Source organism: Geotrypetes seraphini, chromosome 3 (assembly GCF_902459505.1).
Source record: "Geotrypetes seraphini chromosome 3, aGeoSer1.1, whole genome shotgun sequence".
Lineage (NCBI taxonomy): Eukaryota > Metazoa > Chordata > Amphibia > Gymnophiona > Dermophiidae > Geotrypetes > Geotrypetes seraphini.
The window spans coordinates 96,770,919-96,787,633 of record NC_047086.1 but is presented as its reverse complement, the minus strand read 5'-3'; the positions used below and the strand labels follow the sequence as shown (position 1 = coordinate 96,787,633).

Genomic DNA, 16,715 nt, shown 5'->3' with positions numbered 1-16,715 from the left:
TCTTAGTATTTTCTTAAAATTGTATTGAGCACGCTTAATGGACTATCACAGATCTTTTTCCTTTTCCTTTGACAAGCACATTGATTCAGCTACTGAAGTGAGTGACATCACCCAAAAGGAAATATGGAAAGCTGTCACAGAAAGGTTTTATGACCAGTGCTCGATTTCTTACACAGCCTTCTTGGTTGCCTCCACAGACACACTTTTGTTTGTCTCTCATTTTGTCTAGATGGAGTTATTGAAGGCAGTGACTATTAGTGAGGACAGGACTTGGAAGTCATTGTTGTTTTCAAATTGTGTTATAGAATAGCTAGTTACTAGGAAGTGATTTTTTTTAAAGTTGCAATTTAATTGCTAGCTGTTTTTCAGGTTTGTTTGTTTTTTGTTTCCTCCTACATACCTCTGACTTAACTTTTTATATGTATATTATTTTCCAAATCATGGGGCAATTTTTTTTTTCATTTAGCTCTCTTTATTAGTGTAAATGTTGACAGTATAAATGGCCAGGAATTGATACAGATGCAATAATTGTCTATTCTGTTACATCCCTTCTGGATTCAGTACACTAGGTTCAATCCCTTTCCGCAATCCGGAAGTTGTAGAAATCCTAACACTTTTCTGCTCTTTTCACCTTAGACAAAGAGTTAGCTGCCTGCAGTTTTCAGTTTCTGCAAGCAATCCATGCAGAAATCTTCTGCTCTGCTATGTTTCTTTTTCTTCTTTTTTTTGGTGGCTTGAGTGTTGTGAGACCCATTTCCTATGGTCCTTTGTCAGAGGAAAGGGCACAGTCCCATGGAGCCGGACTGATGCTTCATAGAGAACATTTGGTGGACCTGTGGAGTCAGCCTGCTGTGTGCCACCCTTCTCAGACTCTGGGTCTCTTCCCCTGGGAGTTTGCTTGCTCTTTGATCTTGTCAGGAGTTTAAGCGCAGGCTGTATGCATTCTGAGTAAAGCATTCTCCAGGTTTCAGAATGCAGACTGTGTTTTCCGTCCCCAGTCGCATGGAGAGAATCCATAGAGGAGGAGATTACAGTTGATATCCGTCTGACTGGCAGTCCAAAGATATTCAAGTCTAGTCATTTTGGTGCTGTTCTGGGGCAGAAAATTATTTCCTCCATTCAGCTGCAGTTTAACAGAGCTGATAGGCAGGCACTGCACAGACTGTAAGTACACCTCCATTATTTCCTATGGGAGCTTTGGGGGTGGTCTGTGGAACACTGTAAAACTCTTTCTTTTTTTTTTTTTTTCCAGAGTTTCTAACAGTAGGTTTCAGGTCTCCCACCTCTCCAAACCCCAAATCATTATTTTATTTATTTTCAGATTTTATTTATTTTTGCTGTTTTTGGTGCAAATTCGCTGGCAGTGTCATAGAAACATAGAAATAGACGGCAGATAAGGGCCACGGCCCATCTAGTCTGCCCACCCTAATGACCCTCCCCTACTTAACTCTGTGAAGAGATCCCACGTGACGATCCCATTTCTTGTTAAAATCAGGCACGCTGCTTGCCTCGATCACCTGAAGTGGAAGATTATTCCAGCGATCAACCACTCTTTCGGTGAAAAAGTATTTCCTGGTGTCACCGTGCAATTTCCTGCCCCTGATTTTCCATGGATGTCCTCTTGTTGTCGTTGGACCTTTGAGAAGGAAGATATCTTCTTCTACCTCGATACGACCCGTGAGATATTTGAACGTCTCAATCATGTCTCCCCTCCCTCTGCGTTCCTCAAGTGAATATAACCGCAATTTATCCAGCCGTTCCTAATACGGGAGATCCTTGAGTCCCGAGACCATCCGGGTGGCCATTTGCTGGACTGACTCAAGTCTCAGCATATCTTTGCGGTAATGAGGCCTCCAGAATTGTACACAGTATTCCAGATGTGGTCTCACCATGGATCTATATAATGGCATAATGACTTCAGGCTTACGGCTGACAAAACTCCTATGTATACACACCCTATGATCTGTCTAGCCTTATATGAAGCCTGCTCCACTTGATTGGCAGTCTTCATGTCTTGATGATTACCCCTAAGTCCCGTTCTGCTACAGTACTTACTAGGATCTCGCCATTAAGGGTGTAAGTCTTGCATGGATTTTGGCTGCCAAGGTGCATGACTTTGCATTTTTTGGCATTGAAACTCAGTTGCCAGGTCCTAGACCAGTGCTCCAATAGGAGTAGGTCGTGTATCATATTGTCCGTCGTGCTCTTGCCTACATCGGCGAATAACGTTATTTTACCTCGAAGCCCCTCAGCCAAGTCCCTTATAAAGATGTTAAAAAGGATCGGGCCCAAGACCGAGCCCTGCGGCACTCCACTGATCACCTCCATCGTTTCGGAGGGGGTGATGTTCACCACCACCCTCTGAAGCCTACCTCTAAGCCAGTCTCCAACCCATTTTGTCAATGTGTCACCTAATCCTATAGAACTCATTTTGCTCAACAACCTGCGGTGTGGTACACTATCAAATGCGTACTATCCCGCCTGTGTTTCGGTTTCTGTCACTAATATACCTGAAGAAGGATTTATCGCCCTTCTTGATGTTCTTTGCTAAAGTTTCCTCCATTCGGAATTTGGCCTCTCTAACTGCTGTTTTGATGGCTCTCGCCTTGGCCAAATAGTCTTCTCTAGAGTCCTGAGTCCCTGATTGTTTGTAAGAGATGAACGCTCTTTTCTTCTCTTTTATGAGGTTCGAGATCTCCGCAGAGAACCATTGTGGCTTATTGTTCCTGCGCCGTTTATTCACTGATTTTATATAGTGGTTGGTTGCCTCCTGAATGGTAGCTTTCAGAGTTGACCACAGTTCTTCTACGTTATCTGTTACTGCTCGGTTTTGTAGCGCCTGATGGATGAAATCCCCCATGCCTTCGAAGTTGGTGTCCTTGAAGCTAAGGACCTTGGTCAATGTGTTAGTTTTGGCAAAACCCTTCCTGAGATTGAACCATACCATGTTGTGGTCACTGGAGGCCAATGTGTCGCCTACTGAGACCTCTGTAACACTTTTGCCATTGGTAAGTATCAGGTCCAGTATTGCCTGCTCCCTTGTTGGCTTCAATACCAGTTGCCTCAGTTTAGCTCCCTTCATAGAGTTCAATAGTCTCCTGCTGCTGCTGGATGCAGAGGAAAGTGTGTTCCAATCCACATCCGGCATATTGAAGTCACCTAACAGCACTGTATCCCCACGTAAGGTGATATTCTCTATGTCGCCGATTAATTCCATATCCTGGTCATCTTGTTGCCTTGGGGGTCTGTATATTACGCCAAGATACAGGCATTTATCATTCCCCCTGGTTAAATTTACCCAAAGGGATTCCCCTGTGTACATTATATCTGTGATTCTGGTGACTTTAATATCATCCTTAGTGTATATTGCTACCCCTCCTCCCATTCTGCCCTCCCTGTCTTGGCGAAGTAAGTTGTAACCTGGTATGACCATTTCCCACCCGTGGGAGTCTGTGAGCCAGGTCTCAGATATCGCCACCACATCTAGGTCAGCGTTCCTCATTTCAGTCTCTAATTCCAGGATCTTGTTGCCCAAACTGTGGGTGTTGACGTACATAGCCCTCCATGTAGTATGTTTGCTATGTCTCTCAGGGGCTGTTCCCGCTTGAGTTACATGGACCCTTGTAGTACTAATTGTAGTTTGTGTACTTTCCCTAGACCCAGAGTTACAATGTGTACCTACTCTAGATTCGGAAATGTGTGTAACCTGTGGGGGAATAACTGCTTGAGCTACTTTAATTATTTTAGTACAGTTTGCAATGTGTGTACCCTCCCTAGACCCAGAATTACAATGTGAACCTACCCCATACTCAGAAATGCGTATACTCGCCCCAGGCCCAGACCCAAAATTGCGGTGTTTACTTACGTCAGTCTCAAAAAATTATTGGCTGCATAGCTCGTCAGATAGGTTGTTTGTGCCTGTACCCTCCCCCAACTTACCTAGTTTAAAGCCTTGTGAAGTAGGCGGGCCAGTCGGTGTTCAAGGACGTTCTTCCCTCTTCTAGTCAAGTGTAGCCCTTCTGGTCCCTGTAGTCTTAGTAGTGTCTCTCCTTGGTGCAGGAATCTGAAGTTCATCTCCTTGCACCATTCTCGCAGCCAGTCGTTAGCCCTCTGGATGCGATCCTCCCTGGCTCTACCCTTGCCTCTCACAGGGAGGATCGAGGAGAAGACCACCTGTGCATCCATCCTCCTCAGCTTCTCACCTAGGGCTCTGAAGTCTACCGGTATGCTAGAGCCCTACCGGTATGCTAGAGCCATCTTGGATTTTTATCGATCTTTTTTTCAGTTTTATTTCTGCCTCAAAATACCTCAATTTGATTAAAAATCATTTGGGATGGACTCCCTAACCCCTAATATGTCGAATGTGTGCATTGATTGCGCCGGATTGGCATCGGATCAGCAATCATGGCTTCGCTTCCCATGGGTCCTTCAGGGTCTGGGTCTATGATTTTGGGAAAAAATCTCACCCAGAGGCTGTTCTGGAGTCTGGCTCCAAATGCCTGCATTTGAGTCTGGGGACTCTTTTGGCATGGTGCAGGCGCCTCAGCAGAGCCCTCCAGTGGACAAGGGGTGTGAATTTTCACCAGACTTTATTTGGCTCCTCTGGCAAGTATATTCCTCGGAACCAGCTCATTTGATGCAGCCAGCGTGTGGGTTGGTTTCTTCTAAGCTGGTTGCGCCAGTGGCAGAGATCCCTTTTCAGGAGCTCTCTCATCCAGCTATGGCAGAGCGTGATTGCATTAGTTGCCGTATGGATATTGTGCCTCTTTTGTCTGCTGACACTGCCTCTATTTGGATTCGGCTAATACACTTGCTGAAACTAGTCAGTCGGTCACCCTAAGAGTCCAGATTTGGGTGAAGACCTCTCAGTTCACATACTTTTTAAGCATGGCTCTGTCCACCATTTTATTGCTGAGGTTCTGAAAGAGCTCAAATTGGAATCTCCACCTTCCACGTCACAGTGTTCAATCATGGATAGTTCTAACGTGCTGTCATCCTTTTTTCCATGACACCCACAAAGAGTGTACACTTCAATAGAACTGGGACAGATGATTCTGTATTCACTAAAAAGACCCGACACTGCCAGTGTTTTAGCTCTTGGCCTGCTTCAGGGGTCTCTTAAGATGTCTGTCATAAAAATTATTTACAAAAGTAGTCCTGATGTAAATTTAATAATAAATTATAAAAATTTATTTATAACTCGCAGTACCTTACAGTTAGACTGTTTATCATGATCTGCACTCAACAAACACTTTCTTCTGTGTATTTTGATCCCTTTCTGTGTGCTGCTGTACTCCTTTTTTCCATCCCATCCACACCTTCTTGGTCTGGTTATGGAACAATAGGATAACCCAGAAAGCTCTTTCAGGCTCTCTAAAACTATGACTTAAGCTATATCCACTGGCTCCTGATTTTCAACAGTTTTTTTTTAAATCAACCTAAGGTAGATTTCACCATGGTGCAGTTTGTGATGGGGGAGTAGTGCTTAAGGACTCCCAGGATCGCAGAGTGGACATTTATATTGAAAAAGCTTCTTTTTCAATATAATGGCTTCTTCAGGTATCAAGTTGGTGGCAGCAGCTTCCTTTGCAGCACGTATTTGCCACACGAGATTGTGCAGTGTGCCCTCTGTGGCAGTTGATGTCTGTCCCCAGCTAGATATGGATGGTGTGGATTATGTGGTGGATGCCGTTTATGATCTCATTCAAGTTTTTAGTAAGGTCTCAGCTTATGCGGTGTCTGGGCAATGGACTCTTTGGATCCTGCATTGGGCTGGGGATGCTGCCTCCAAGGCTACTTTAAACAGACTATCTTTCAAGAGATAGCTTCTTTTTGGAAAATGTTTGGATGACCTCATGGCCAGTGTTGCTGATCACTGCTCTAAGTCTCGCCGGACTTAGGGAGGAGACCATAGTAATTTTTGTCCCTCCCGCCAATTTTGTCAGGGAACTTCAGGCTCTTCCTCCCAGAGATATTCCCAGATATACTGTCCCCGTTACAACAATTCCAATGCCAGATGTCCTCAAGCCTCTGGATCACAGGCAGCTACTGCTCCTAAAAAGCCCTAATGATGCCAGAAGTCAGACGAGGCTTCCTCATATCAGGGGCTGACTTTCTCAGTTTTACCAGGAGTGGACTTTGATATCCTTGGATCAATGGGTACTGGACATCATTTGGGAAGGGCACAAGATAGATTGTGTGAAGAAATACTTTCTCCTGCTTGTTTTAATCTACTACTTAGTAGCTTCATTGCATGCCCCCCCGTCCTATTATTTTTGGAAAGAGTGAATGAACAAGTGATTCACATCTACCTTTTCCACTCCATTCAATATTTTGTAGACCTCTTATCATAACACCCCTGAGCTGTCTCTTCTCCAAGCTGAGGAACCTACTGCTTTAACGTCTCCTCAAAGGGAATTTGTCCCAAAAATTACAACTAAAACTAACACACACATATACACACACAAGATCAGTGTTTGTAACCAACAAGGTGTCATTTGCATAGAAGGAGCTAATTCCTGAATTCTGAATTCAATGACTAGTAGTCTAAAGAAGCCCTTAAATAAACATATTTGCAACCTATCTTTGAGAACGGGGGTGATCCCAGAGGACTGGAAAATAGCAAATGTCACACCTGTCTTTAAAAAGGGATCGAGGGGCGATCCGAGGAACTACAGGCCGGTAAGCTTGACTTCAGTTCCAGGCAAGATGGTAGAAGCGCTGATAAAAGATAGCATTAGTGAGCACATAGAAAAAAATTGGCAATTGAAGGCGAGCCAGCATGGCTTCTGCAAGGGAAGATCGTGTCAAATGAACTTACTGCACTTTTTTGAAGGAATTAACAGCCAGATGGACAAAGGGGAATCCATTGACATCATCTATCTTGACTTCCAAAAATCCATTGATAAAGTACCCCATGAGCGGCTACTTAGGAAGCTGTGGAACCACGGGGTGGAAGAGGACGTGCACAGGTGGATAAAACACTGGTTGGCGGGCAGAAAGCAGAGGGTTGGAGTGAAGGGCCACTACTCGGACTGGAGGAGGGTCACGAGCGGTGTTCCGCAGGGGTCGGTGTTCGGACCGCTGTTGTTCAATGTATTTATAAATGACCTGGAAACGGGGACAAAGTGTTAAATTATAAAATTTGCTGATGACACTAAACTCTGTAGCAGGGTCAGAACAGTGGAAGAATGTGAAGACCTACAAAGGGACCTAAAGAAACTGGAGGAGTGGGCAAATGAACTTTAACACAGAGAAATGCAAGGTCATGCATATAGGGAAAAAGAACCCGAAGTTCAGCTACCAAATGGGGGGGAACAGTACTAGGGGAAAGTAGCCTTGAAAAAGACTTGGGTGTACTGGTGGATACAACAATGAAACCAGCGGCACAATGTGCAGCAGCCTCAAAGAAAGCAAATAGAATGTTGGGTATTATTAAGAAGGGTATTACAACAAGGACAAAGGAAGTGATCATGCCGCTGTATCGTGCGATGGTGCGCCCACATCTGGAGTACTGTGTCCAATATTGGTCACCGTACCTTAGAAAGGACATGGCGATACTTGAGAGGCTTCAGAGAAGAGCGACAAAACTGATAAAAGGTATGGAAAACGTTTCATACGCTGACAGGTTAGAAAGGCTGGGGCTATTCTCCCTGGAAAAAGCGGAGACTCAGAGGAGACATAATAGAGACTTTCAAAATCATGAAGGGCATAGAGAAGGTAGAAAGGGACAGATTCTTCAGCCTACTGGAAACCACAAGAATGAGGGGACACTCAGAGAAATTGAAAGGGGACAGGTTTAGAACCAATGCTAGGAAATTCTTTTTCACTCAGAGGGTGGTGGACACCTGGAATGCGCTTCCAGAGGATGTGATAGGACAGAGTACAATACGGGTTTTCAAAGAAGGATTGGACAAATTCCTGAAAGATACGAGGATTGAGGGATACAGATAGAGGTAGAGATAGGTTATGAAAAGGGAGTGAAGGGTTTAGACAAGAATCACCTTACAGGTCATTGACCTGATGGGTCGCCGCGGGAGCGGACTGTTGGGCGTGATGGACCTTTTGGTCTGACCCAGCGGAGGCAACTTCTTATGTTCTTATGTTCTTTGAACTCTGAAGTATGCCACAGGAAGGACATTGAGGAGATTATAATGAATTTGAACTAACCCTAAATGTCCAATCGCGGCAGATTTGATTAAATAGTAACAGTTGGTTTAACCTTGTTGATGCGCCCTACCAGAGTTGCAGATAAGTTTAAACCTAATTTATTATAAACAGTTACAATATCCAAATAATTGTGGTGTATAAAGGGATAAAGAAGAAAACTATTGAAAATTAAAAAAATAATAAAACCCAACTAAAAATCATGTTGAGCCATGAAGAAGTGCAGTGGCTATCAAAACTCTATAATTCATGTGTTGTATACACAATAGAGTGCCGCTTCTGATGGCTCTTGGGTATAGGAGGAATTATCTGAACTAAGAATGAGACAAATTTCATCTTTTTGTTTGTCTTCAAGATTAGATACTGTGAGAATTGTAAGACTGGTCTGCTGCTATATTTAAATTGGTAAATGATTATAGACCTGTCTAATCTATTCAGCCAGTTTATTTGATTGAGCATTCATTTATAAAGCATAAGGGACTGGAGAATTGTGCCAGTGGCAGGATAGTTCTTGGTGGGGGGCTGCACATTTTTCTCCTTCCCTGATTGTTGAAGCTTCTGTACTTCACATTGGTCTAGTCTAGTGTAAGAAAATAAGGAAGGTAAAATGTGGTCATACCTGCTAATTTCCTTTTCCTGAGTTCTTCTAGACAGTCCAATACCTGCCTTAGAAGACTGTGGATTACAAGAATGTATCTCTCATTTCAGTAAGCTCAGGAGGGCTATTCTTATCTCATATGCCAACATTTTTCATCACAGTTGATGAGATTGGTGCTTGTGCCACGATATGAGTTAAATTTAGGTTCTGCTTTGGCAGCAATATAGTGACAAGTTTCAGGTCTGCATCAATTCTTATGCTGGTGATGATGTCACTAAAATCATTGTATCCACTCATGTGGACTGGCCTAGCAGAAATCAAGGAAAATAAATCAGACCAGAATTCACATTTTTCCTATTCTTTTAAAAATTGTGCACAATTTGTACTCATTTCAGCTTTGCCACACTTAATACATTTTTTTGACTATTTAACAGTACACCCTTAAAGATGTACTTTATTGGGTATGAGGCCATATTATATAATCTGAAAGACTGTAATATTTGCATATATTTTTATGATGGTCCAACAAGTAATTATGACTCTCACCCCCTATTTTATGAACACATAGGGCTCCTTTTACTAAGATGCGCTAGCGGTTTTAGCGCACACACAAAATTACCGTGTGCTATAGCGCGTGCTAGAAAAATTATTACTGCCTGCTTAAAAGGAAGTGGTAGCGGCTAGCGCACGCGGCAATTTAGCGCATGCTATTCCGCGCGTTAAGGCCCTAGCGTACCATTGTAAAAGGAGCCCATAGTGCGGGTTATAGCACCGGCAGTGGCGGTTAGTGATCCGATGCTCATATGAATTCTATGAGCATCGGAGCAGTTATCGCCGCTGCTGGTGCTAAAACCCGCACTATGCGTTTGTAAAAGAGGGGGTTAGTTTTCCACATGCAAGAAAAGATAATGTTACCTTGTCACTGATTTATTTTATTCATTGCAATTGTTAGTCATCTGCAGAAAAATATGTGAAGAATGCATACCAGTGGATGATTCCCTTCCTCCATCGTTGTGAGATACAGACACCTGGTCTTGCAAATAAGCTTCTGAAGGATTATTTAGTTACTTCAGCAAAAGAAGACCTTAATTTCCCTTTGAAGATACTTCAGCACTCAAAACCTGATGTAAGACTTGGTAGTTATTTTTGCTTCATTTACTGAGCTTTTAAAGTACAGATTTTTTTTAAAAAAAATTATACTATGTGCAACTTACAGAATATAGCAAATTAATTGTGCCAGTCCTTTCAATATTGGATTATTGTAATGTTATTTATCTGGGTTCGTATAAAATAACCACTATCCGACTAAAAATCATACAAAATACAGCTATTTGTTTGATTTTTAATTTGAAAAAACACGATCATATCAGTGTATATTATCAAAAGCTTCACTGGCTACCGTTTGAAGCTAGAGTGTTGTTTAAATTTGGATACATATGTTTTAAAGTTTTATTTGGTTTAGCACCGACTTACCTCGTTTCTCATTTTAATTTTTAAGAAAAATATCCGTAGATCTGGTTGGTTTTATTTTCCTTCAGCAAATGCATGTCATTTATAAAAAAATTTTGGATTGTACCTTAGCATTCCAAGCAGGATTAATGAATTCATGTTTGAATCTTCTTATTTCTCCATTTCTTACCTACTATCAATTTCGAAAAGATCTTAAAATCCACTTATTTAAACAATATAATATACATTATTGACTTTTTATATTATCATGTTGTCATAATGTACTTTTTTTAAAATTAGTGCTTATTTTAGTCTATATCGTGTTATCCTTATTCATCAGTTTTAATGCTTGTATTAGTTACTTAGAATTTTATTATGAATGATGTTATTTTTTATTATATTGTATGCCGAGTACCTAATTGTGTAAACCGCTATGAACTGCTGGTTAGGCAGTATATAAAAATAAATTATTATTATTATTATTAAATTATTATAGCGATTCTTGGGGCCTTCTGTTCAGAGTTTTATCCTGGAATTTAGGAAAGCCTACTTAACCTGTGGGTGTCCAGTTTTGGCAAAAGGAAAGAGTCCAATTCATAGTGCCCTGGCATCGGAGAGGAGCCTGCCTCTGGGCCAGCAAGACCATCTGGAGATGGACTGAGCAGACTGGAGGTCAGACTCCATGCCTTTACTATCCCAGGGCAAGGCTTCGTTCCTGGAGGATTCAGGTTCTCTTACAGGGAATGGAAGTTAAGAGGCAGTGGTTGCCTTTGACCGAGGGAGAACCCCTCAGTACGTTGGCTTTTTAAGTCAACAACTGTGCTGTATGTTATTACAGACTCACTGCGGGAGTTGAAACTGGAATATCAGCAGCTGTCAACCTCACAATGCATGATCATGAGCAGACTAATTCTAAGATCATGTTTTTTCCTGTGCATCCAGACATCACTTTGTTAGTCTTGGATCAGTGGGAGACCCCGGAGGGTTCCTTATAGCTGGCTAAGACTATGGGATCCTTTTATCAAGCTGCGGTAGGGGTTTAACGCGCGTTAAACCGCCTGCTGTGCTAGCCGCTAGCGCCTGCATTGAGCAGGCGTTAGTTTTTTAGCCGGCCGCGGGGGTTAACGCGTGATGAAATATCCGACGCGCTAACCCCGCTAGTGCGGCTTGATAAAGGACCCCTATGTCTCGGCTTTACCCCATGGCTCCTGAATTTCAACAGCTTTTTGTTCAGCCAAAGTAGATTCTACGTTAGCTCAGGTTACTTAAGGACTGACAAGAACTCACGCAGCCAATCAGGAAGGGGCACGGGACAAGGCTTGAGATCAAAAACATCACTCCTGCCCTGCACAGTGTGATTGGAAGAAGGCAGCTGTCCACGAGGTATTTACCGGTGAGGGAGATGATGTATAGGCTGACCCATTGTATAGGCTGATTTAAGTTTTAAAACTCTTAGATAAGCCGCAGCTTATCTAAGAGTTTTAAAACTTAAATCAATGTTTTCTGAGGCCGATACATAGGGGAAATACAGTAGTTGTATCATGTGCTGGTCATTTGTCGCTTTATAGTTTGCTTTCATTAAATGGTTTCGGGCAGACACAACAAAGTGTCAAGAATTTGGTGATTTTTGTGGGCTTTTCCAATTTTGTTCTAACTTGCATAGATACCTTGCCTTCGAATTTGTTCAAACCACTGTGACTTTTGCTTGTCTCTGCAATTTTATTTTGCTTAGCCTTTGCCTTGATTCTACACTGTGTGCAGAATTTATTAAATCACATGTGTTGGTATTTGAACTTGTTTGGCTATATTTGATATTATCTGGTTTGCTGGACAGGTGTTTGAGTTTTTTTGATGATTTTTTGGTGGTATTTGATTATTAGTGCCAGTATGATTTTTTATTTTTACTTTTAGAACTGCATGTGTGGTTTTGGCATCTCCAGTCCTTGTATTGCACATCATCTAGAGGTCTTCAGTTCCTGTTGATCTTTAATACTTTAGGACATTGACAATTTTAGACCAGATTCAGCCAGTGTTTATATACTAACTTAGCAGATTTGGCCTTCTTACATCCAGCCACCCCAGTATAACGAAGATGAGTGTTCTAAAGAAGAGTAAAACCTACCACTTTCGTGATGAATGGGAAATGGACTGCTTCATTATCATGGTGAAAGACAAGTGTTGTTGTCTAATTTGTAACTCCCCAGTTTCCTTGCCCAAAAAGGGTAATCTGGAATGTCATTATAAGGCTCTGCATAACAATTAAGTTTGATGCTGATTTTCCATCTAAATGTGAAAGTCGTAAACTGAAGCTCAAAGAACTTAAATCGAAATTGTCTACTCAGCAACAGTTGATGGCGAAGCCAAGGTCACATTCATTCAATGCAACCATAGCATCCTTCAAGGTCAGCAACCTGATCGCAAATAATTTGTAAAAGATAGGGGGGGTGTATGGCGCAGTGGTTAAAGCTACAGCCTCAGCACCTTGGGGTTGTGGGTTCTAACCCCCACTGTTCCTTGTGACCCTGGGCAAGTCACTTAATCCCCCCATTGCCCCAGGTACATTAGGTAGATTGTGAGCCCGCTGGGACAGACAGGGAAAAATACTTGAGTACCTGAATAAATTAATGTAAACCCTTCTGAGCTCCCTTGGGAGAACGGTATAGAAAATTGAATGAATGAATAAATAAATAAATAAATAGTTTTCTTGAAGCAGCTGACAATCTTTTTGAAGGATTTAAAAATAAGAAAGAGATCATAGCTGCTATTCAAGATGTACAATTGTCAAGAAACATCGTTGTGCGGCAAATAGAAAAGATGTGTGGAGACACAACTAAACAATTGTTGGAGGATGTTTCAAATTGTGTTGCTTTCTCACTCCAACTGGATGAATCTACAGACATAAGAGACATAGCCCAGTTACTAGTCTTTATCCGGATGGTTTTGAAAACTTCAGTGTTAAAGAACTACTACTTGGAATTATTTCTTTAAAAGGGAGAACTACCGGTCAGAAAATATTCAGTTCTTTCCATTCTTTTGTGACAAAGTGTAATCTTCCACTACTGATGGAGCAAGAGCAATGACATGTGAGGTTAAGAGTTTCATAGCCTTCTGTAGACAGCATGACAACTTCCCAGATTTCCTTTTTTGCCACTGCATCATTCACCAGCAAGTTTTGGCAAGCAAGAGACTCAATACAAAGATTGTCATGGACATCACATTCAAAATTGTCAATTCAGTTCATGGAAGATCACTTCAAAGATGGCTTTTCAATCTTACTCTTGATGAAGTAGCAGCGGAAATCATTTTGCACACAGATGTAAGGTGGCTAAGTAGGCACACATTTCTGCAAAGATTTTGCGATTTGTTAAATTAAATAATAAGTTTTTTGAAGGAGAGGAGAGATGACCAAGCAGAGTTGGAAGATGAGGAGTGGTTATGGGATCTGGTATTTCTCACTGACTTTACAGGTGAACTAAGTGATATGAACCTTGAACTACAAGATAAAAACAAATGCACTGGCAAGATGATGAGTACAGTTTCATCCTGCAAGAGCAAATTTGAGCAAATGATGACTGACCTTGTAAACAACACTTTTGATAATTTTCTTAATACACAGGACCATCTGGGACAATATCCAGATTTTGTTTTTCAGAACAAAGAAGTATGTGACAGAAATCTGTTCTGTTATCCAGGAATTCGAAAATAGATTCTGTGACTTCCAAAAAATTAGAACAGTTGTGGAGTACTTGTCATACCCATTCAAAGTAGATGTGGACATTAAAGAAAACTGCAGCTGCTATCGGTAAAAATTACTCATTGAACAAACCATCTCTTGAAAATGAAATATTAACTCTTAAAAATGCCACTTTTCTCAAGACCCATGATAAGCAAGAATCATGGAATCTAGTTCCTAGAGACAAATTTCTCAACTTGAAAAGATGCAGTAAAGCTGTACACTCCTATTTCGGTTCAACTTATTTGTGTGAATCTGCGTTTTCCCATCTGAAAATGACAGAGTACACAACGTTCTAACAACAGATGAACATCTCCAGGATTCCCTGAGACTGGCCTTCACGTAATATTCACCCAACTTCAAAAAGCTGGTGGATGAAATACAGGCTCAGATGAGCAAGAGCAAAATAGTAAAGATTGTGCAAGATCAGCCTGGATCAATACTCGACCTAAATTTAACACAAATTACTCAATAAAAGTTAAAGAAGGTTATTAAGACAGTTAAAGAAAATTATTACTCAATAAAACTTTAAGAAAAAAATGTGCTTTCCATTTCCTCTCGCTGCTCTTACTGGATCTTTGTCTCTCTGTTTTGTTTTTGCTTAATTTGCTTAACAGCTGATCACATCCAAGTAAATGACAGAAGGTTACTTAAAAATGGGGTGGGGGGAATCCTTCAACTTTATTGGGTTAAAATTTAATTTGAAACTAATTTGAAACTTAATTTTCATGGTGGTAGATCACCGGCACTTATGGCTGGAAAAAGTAGATCATGACCTGTTTGAAGTTGGACATGTCTGCCTTATATATCATCATAGTCATGAGCAAAGTTTTGTCTTATGCTATTTCTGCCCGCAGAATGCTCTAAATCAGGCAGTGGAAGGGAGATTCATCCTCCAAAGCTACTTTGAGCAGGCTTCCCTTTAAAGGGCAGATGTTCTTTGGTAAAGGGTTGGATGACCTCATGGCCAGCATGGCAGATCACCGTCCTAAGTCCTTTCTAGACAGCAGAGCGCAAAGGGGCCAGTCGGGATAATTTTTTTTAGGTTCACAGTGTTCTTGGCATTACTATGGAGGCCTTTCTGCACAGAGATCTGGCAGTACCAGACAACCTCAAGCATCTGTTTCTCAAGCTGGTGCAGCCTCTAAGAAGACACAGTGACACCAAGGAGCTATGTTCCTGCAGATAGAAGGGAGGCTGTCAACTTTCTGGGAAGCTTGGGTGCAGATTTCTTCGAACCACTGGGTACTAGATCTGATATGGGAGGAACACAAGATAGAGTTCTATTGCCCTCTACCTGATCTCTTTATGGATTCTCCGGCAGGGAGACCAGAAAAAGTGGCTAGGGTCTGAGCAATGGTGCAAATACTTTTGAATATTCGAGCCATTGAGCTTGTTCCTGAAATAAAATTGGGCTCAGGCTGACACTCCATATACTTTATAATGCCCAAAAAAGGCTCAAATGATTGATGACCAACACTAGATCTGAAGTCCATAAATGCAGCATGGAGTCTCTCTTCAAAATGGAGACTATTTGTTCGGTCATTGTGGCAGTAGCTATGGGGGGAATTTTTGGCCTTCCTGAATTTGATGGAGGCCTGTCTTCAGATTCCCATAAACCTGGACCACAGGAAATATTAACGATTCCATGTCATGGAGAGACATTTCCAGTTTGCTGATCTTCCTTTCAGGTGGCAATGAACCGCACACCTTCACCAAGGTGATGGTGGTTGTTGCAGTGCATCTCTGCAAGGTGGAGATCCAAGTGCATCCGTATTTAGATGACTGGCTGATCAAACGCCATCCAAGCTGGCAGGAGAGCAAGCAGTGAATCAAGTCGCAAGACTCCTGCAGGACCTGATTGGATAGTCAACTTCATGAAGAGTCATCTGGAACCGGCCCAATGCCTGGAATACCTAGGAGTCTATTTCAACATGACACAGGGTCATATCTTCTTGAGCTATACAAAGAGAAGCTCACAAAGCAAGGCTGAGCCCCACGACTTGACATTACCTCCAGGTACTGGGGTCAGTGGCAGCAATCATAGAAGTGGTTCCCTGGGCAAAGTCTCATATGTGCCCACTCCAGGACTCATCCTGTTGGTCTCCCCAAAAGTATTCCCTCCAGCTGATGATTCCCTGGACAGCAGAAGCACAGAACAGTCATGCTAGTGGCTCCAGATGGACTTGTTGTCCAAGGGCTTGCATCTTCACATCCCCTGATGGATGATACTGATGACCGATGCCAGCCTGTATGGCTGAGGCTCCCATTGTGACAATCTCACAGAGAAAATGGTCCATGAATTGATTGGTGCTGCAAGCCATTCAGCTAGCATTAAAGACAATAGAGAAATCTCTGGAAGGCAAAGCAGTTGGGGGTTTTCTCAGGCAATGCCACCGTGGTGGCTTTCATCAACTGACAAGGAGGCCAAAAGTGTTCAGCTGTGACTTGAGGCTCAGTTGTTGTTCCAGTGGGCAGAAACTCATCTGCAGGCTCTCTCTACAGCTCATGTAGTGGGAGTAGGGAATGTACAAGCATATATTAGATCCAGGGGAATGATCATTATCCGGAAAGGCGTTCAATCTCATTGTTCAACATTGGGGTCATCCAACAATGTGCTTGATTGCATCAGCCCAGAACAAGCAAGTTGATTGCTTCTACAGCCAATGATTCAAACTCAGAAATGCTGACTTGGATGTATTAGTTCAACCATGGCTGGTGAAAGGACTGCTGTATCCCCTGTGGTCCATGATAACCCTGATCATTGGC

General features: G+C 42.1%; 1 protein-coding gene across 1 annotated transcript in view; it reads left to right on the top strand.

Annotated features, from left to right (window-relative positions):
- The window catches only part of NBAS (NBAS subunit of NRZ tethering complex), an 852,905-nt gene that overhangs the window by 264,789 nt on the left and 571,401 nt on the right, over window positions 1–16,715 (top strand). Inside the window, exon 25 of the mRNA XM_033937554.1 lies at window positions 9,717–9,890. Coding sequence (XP_033793445.1) covers window positions 9,717–9,890 — 174 coding nt within the window. The remainder of the gene's footprint in view (window positions 1–9,716; window positions 9,891–16,715) is intronic.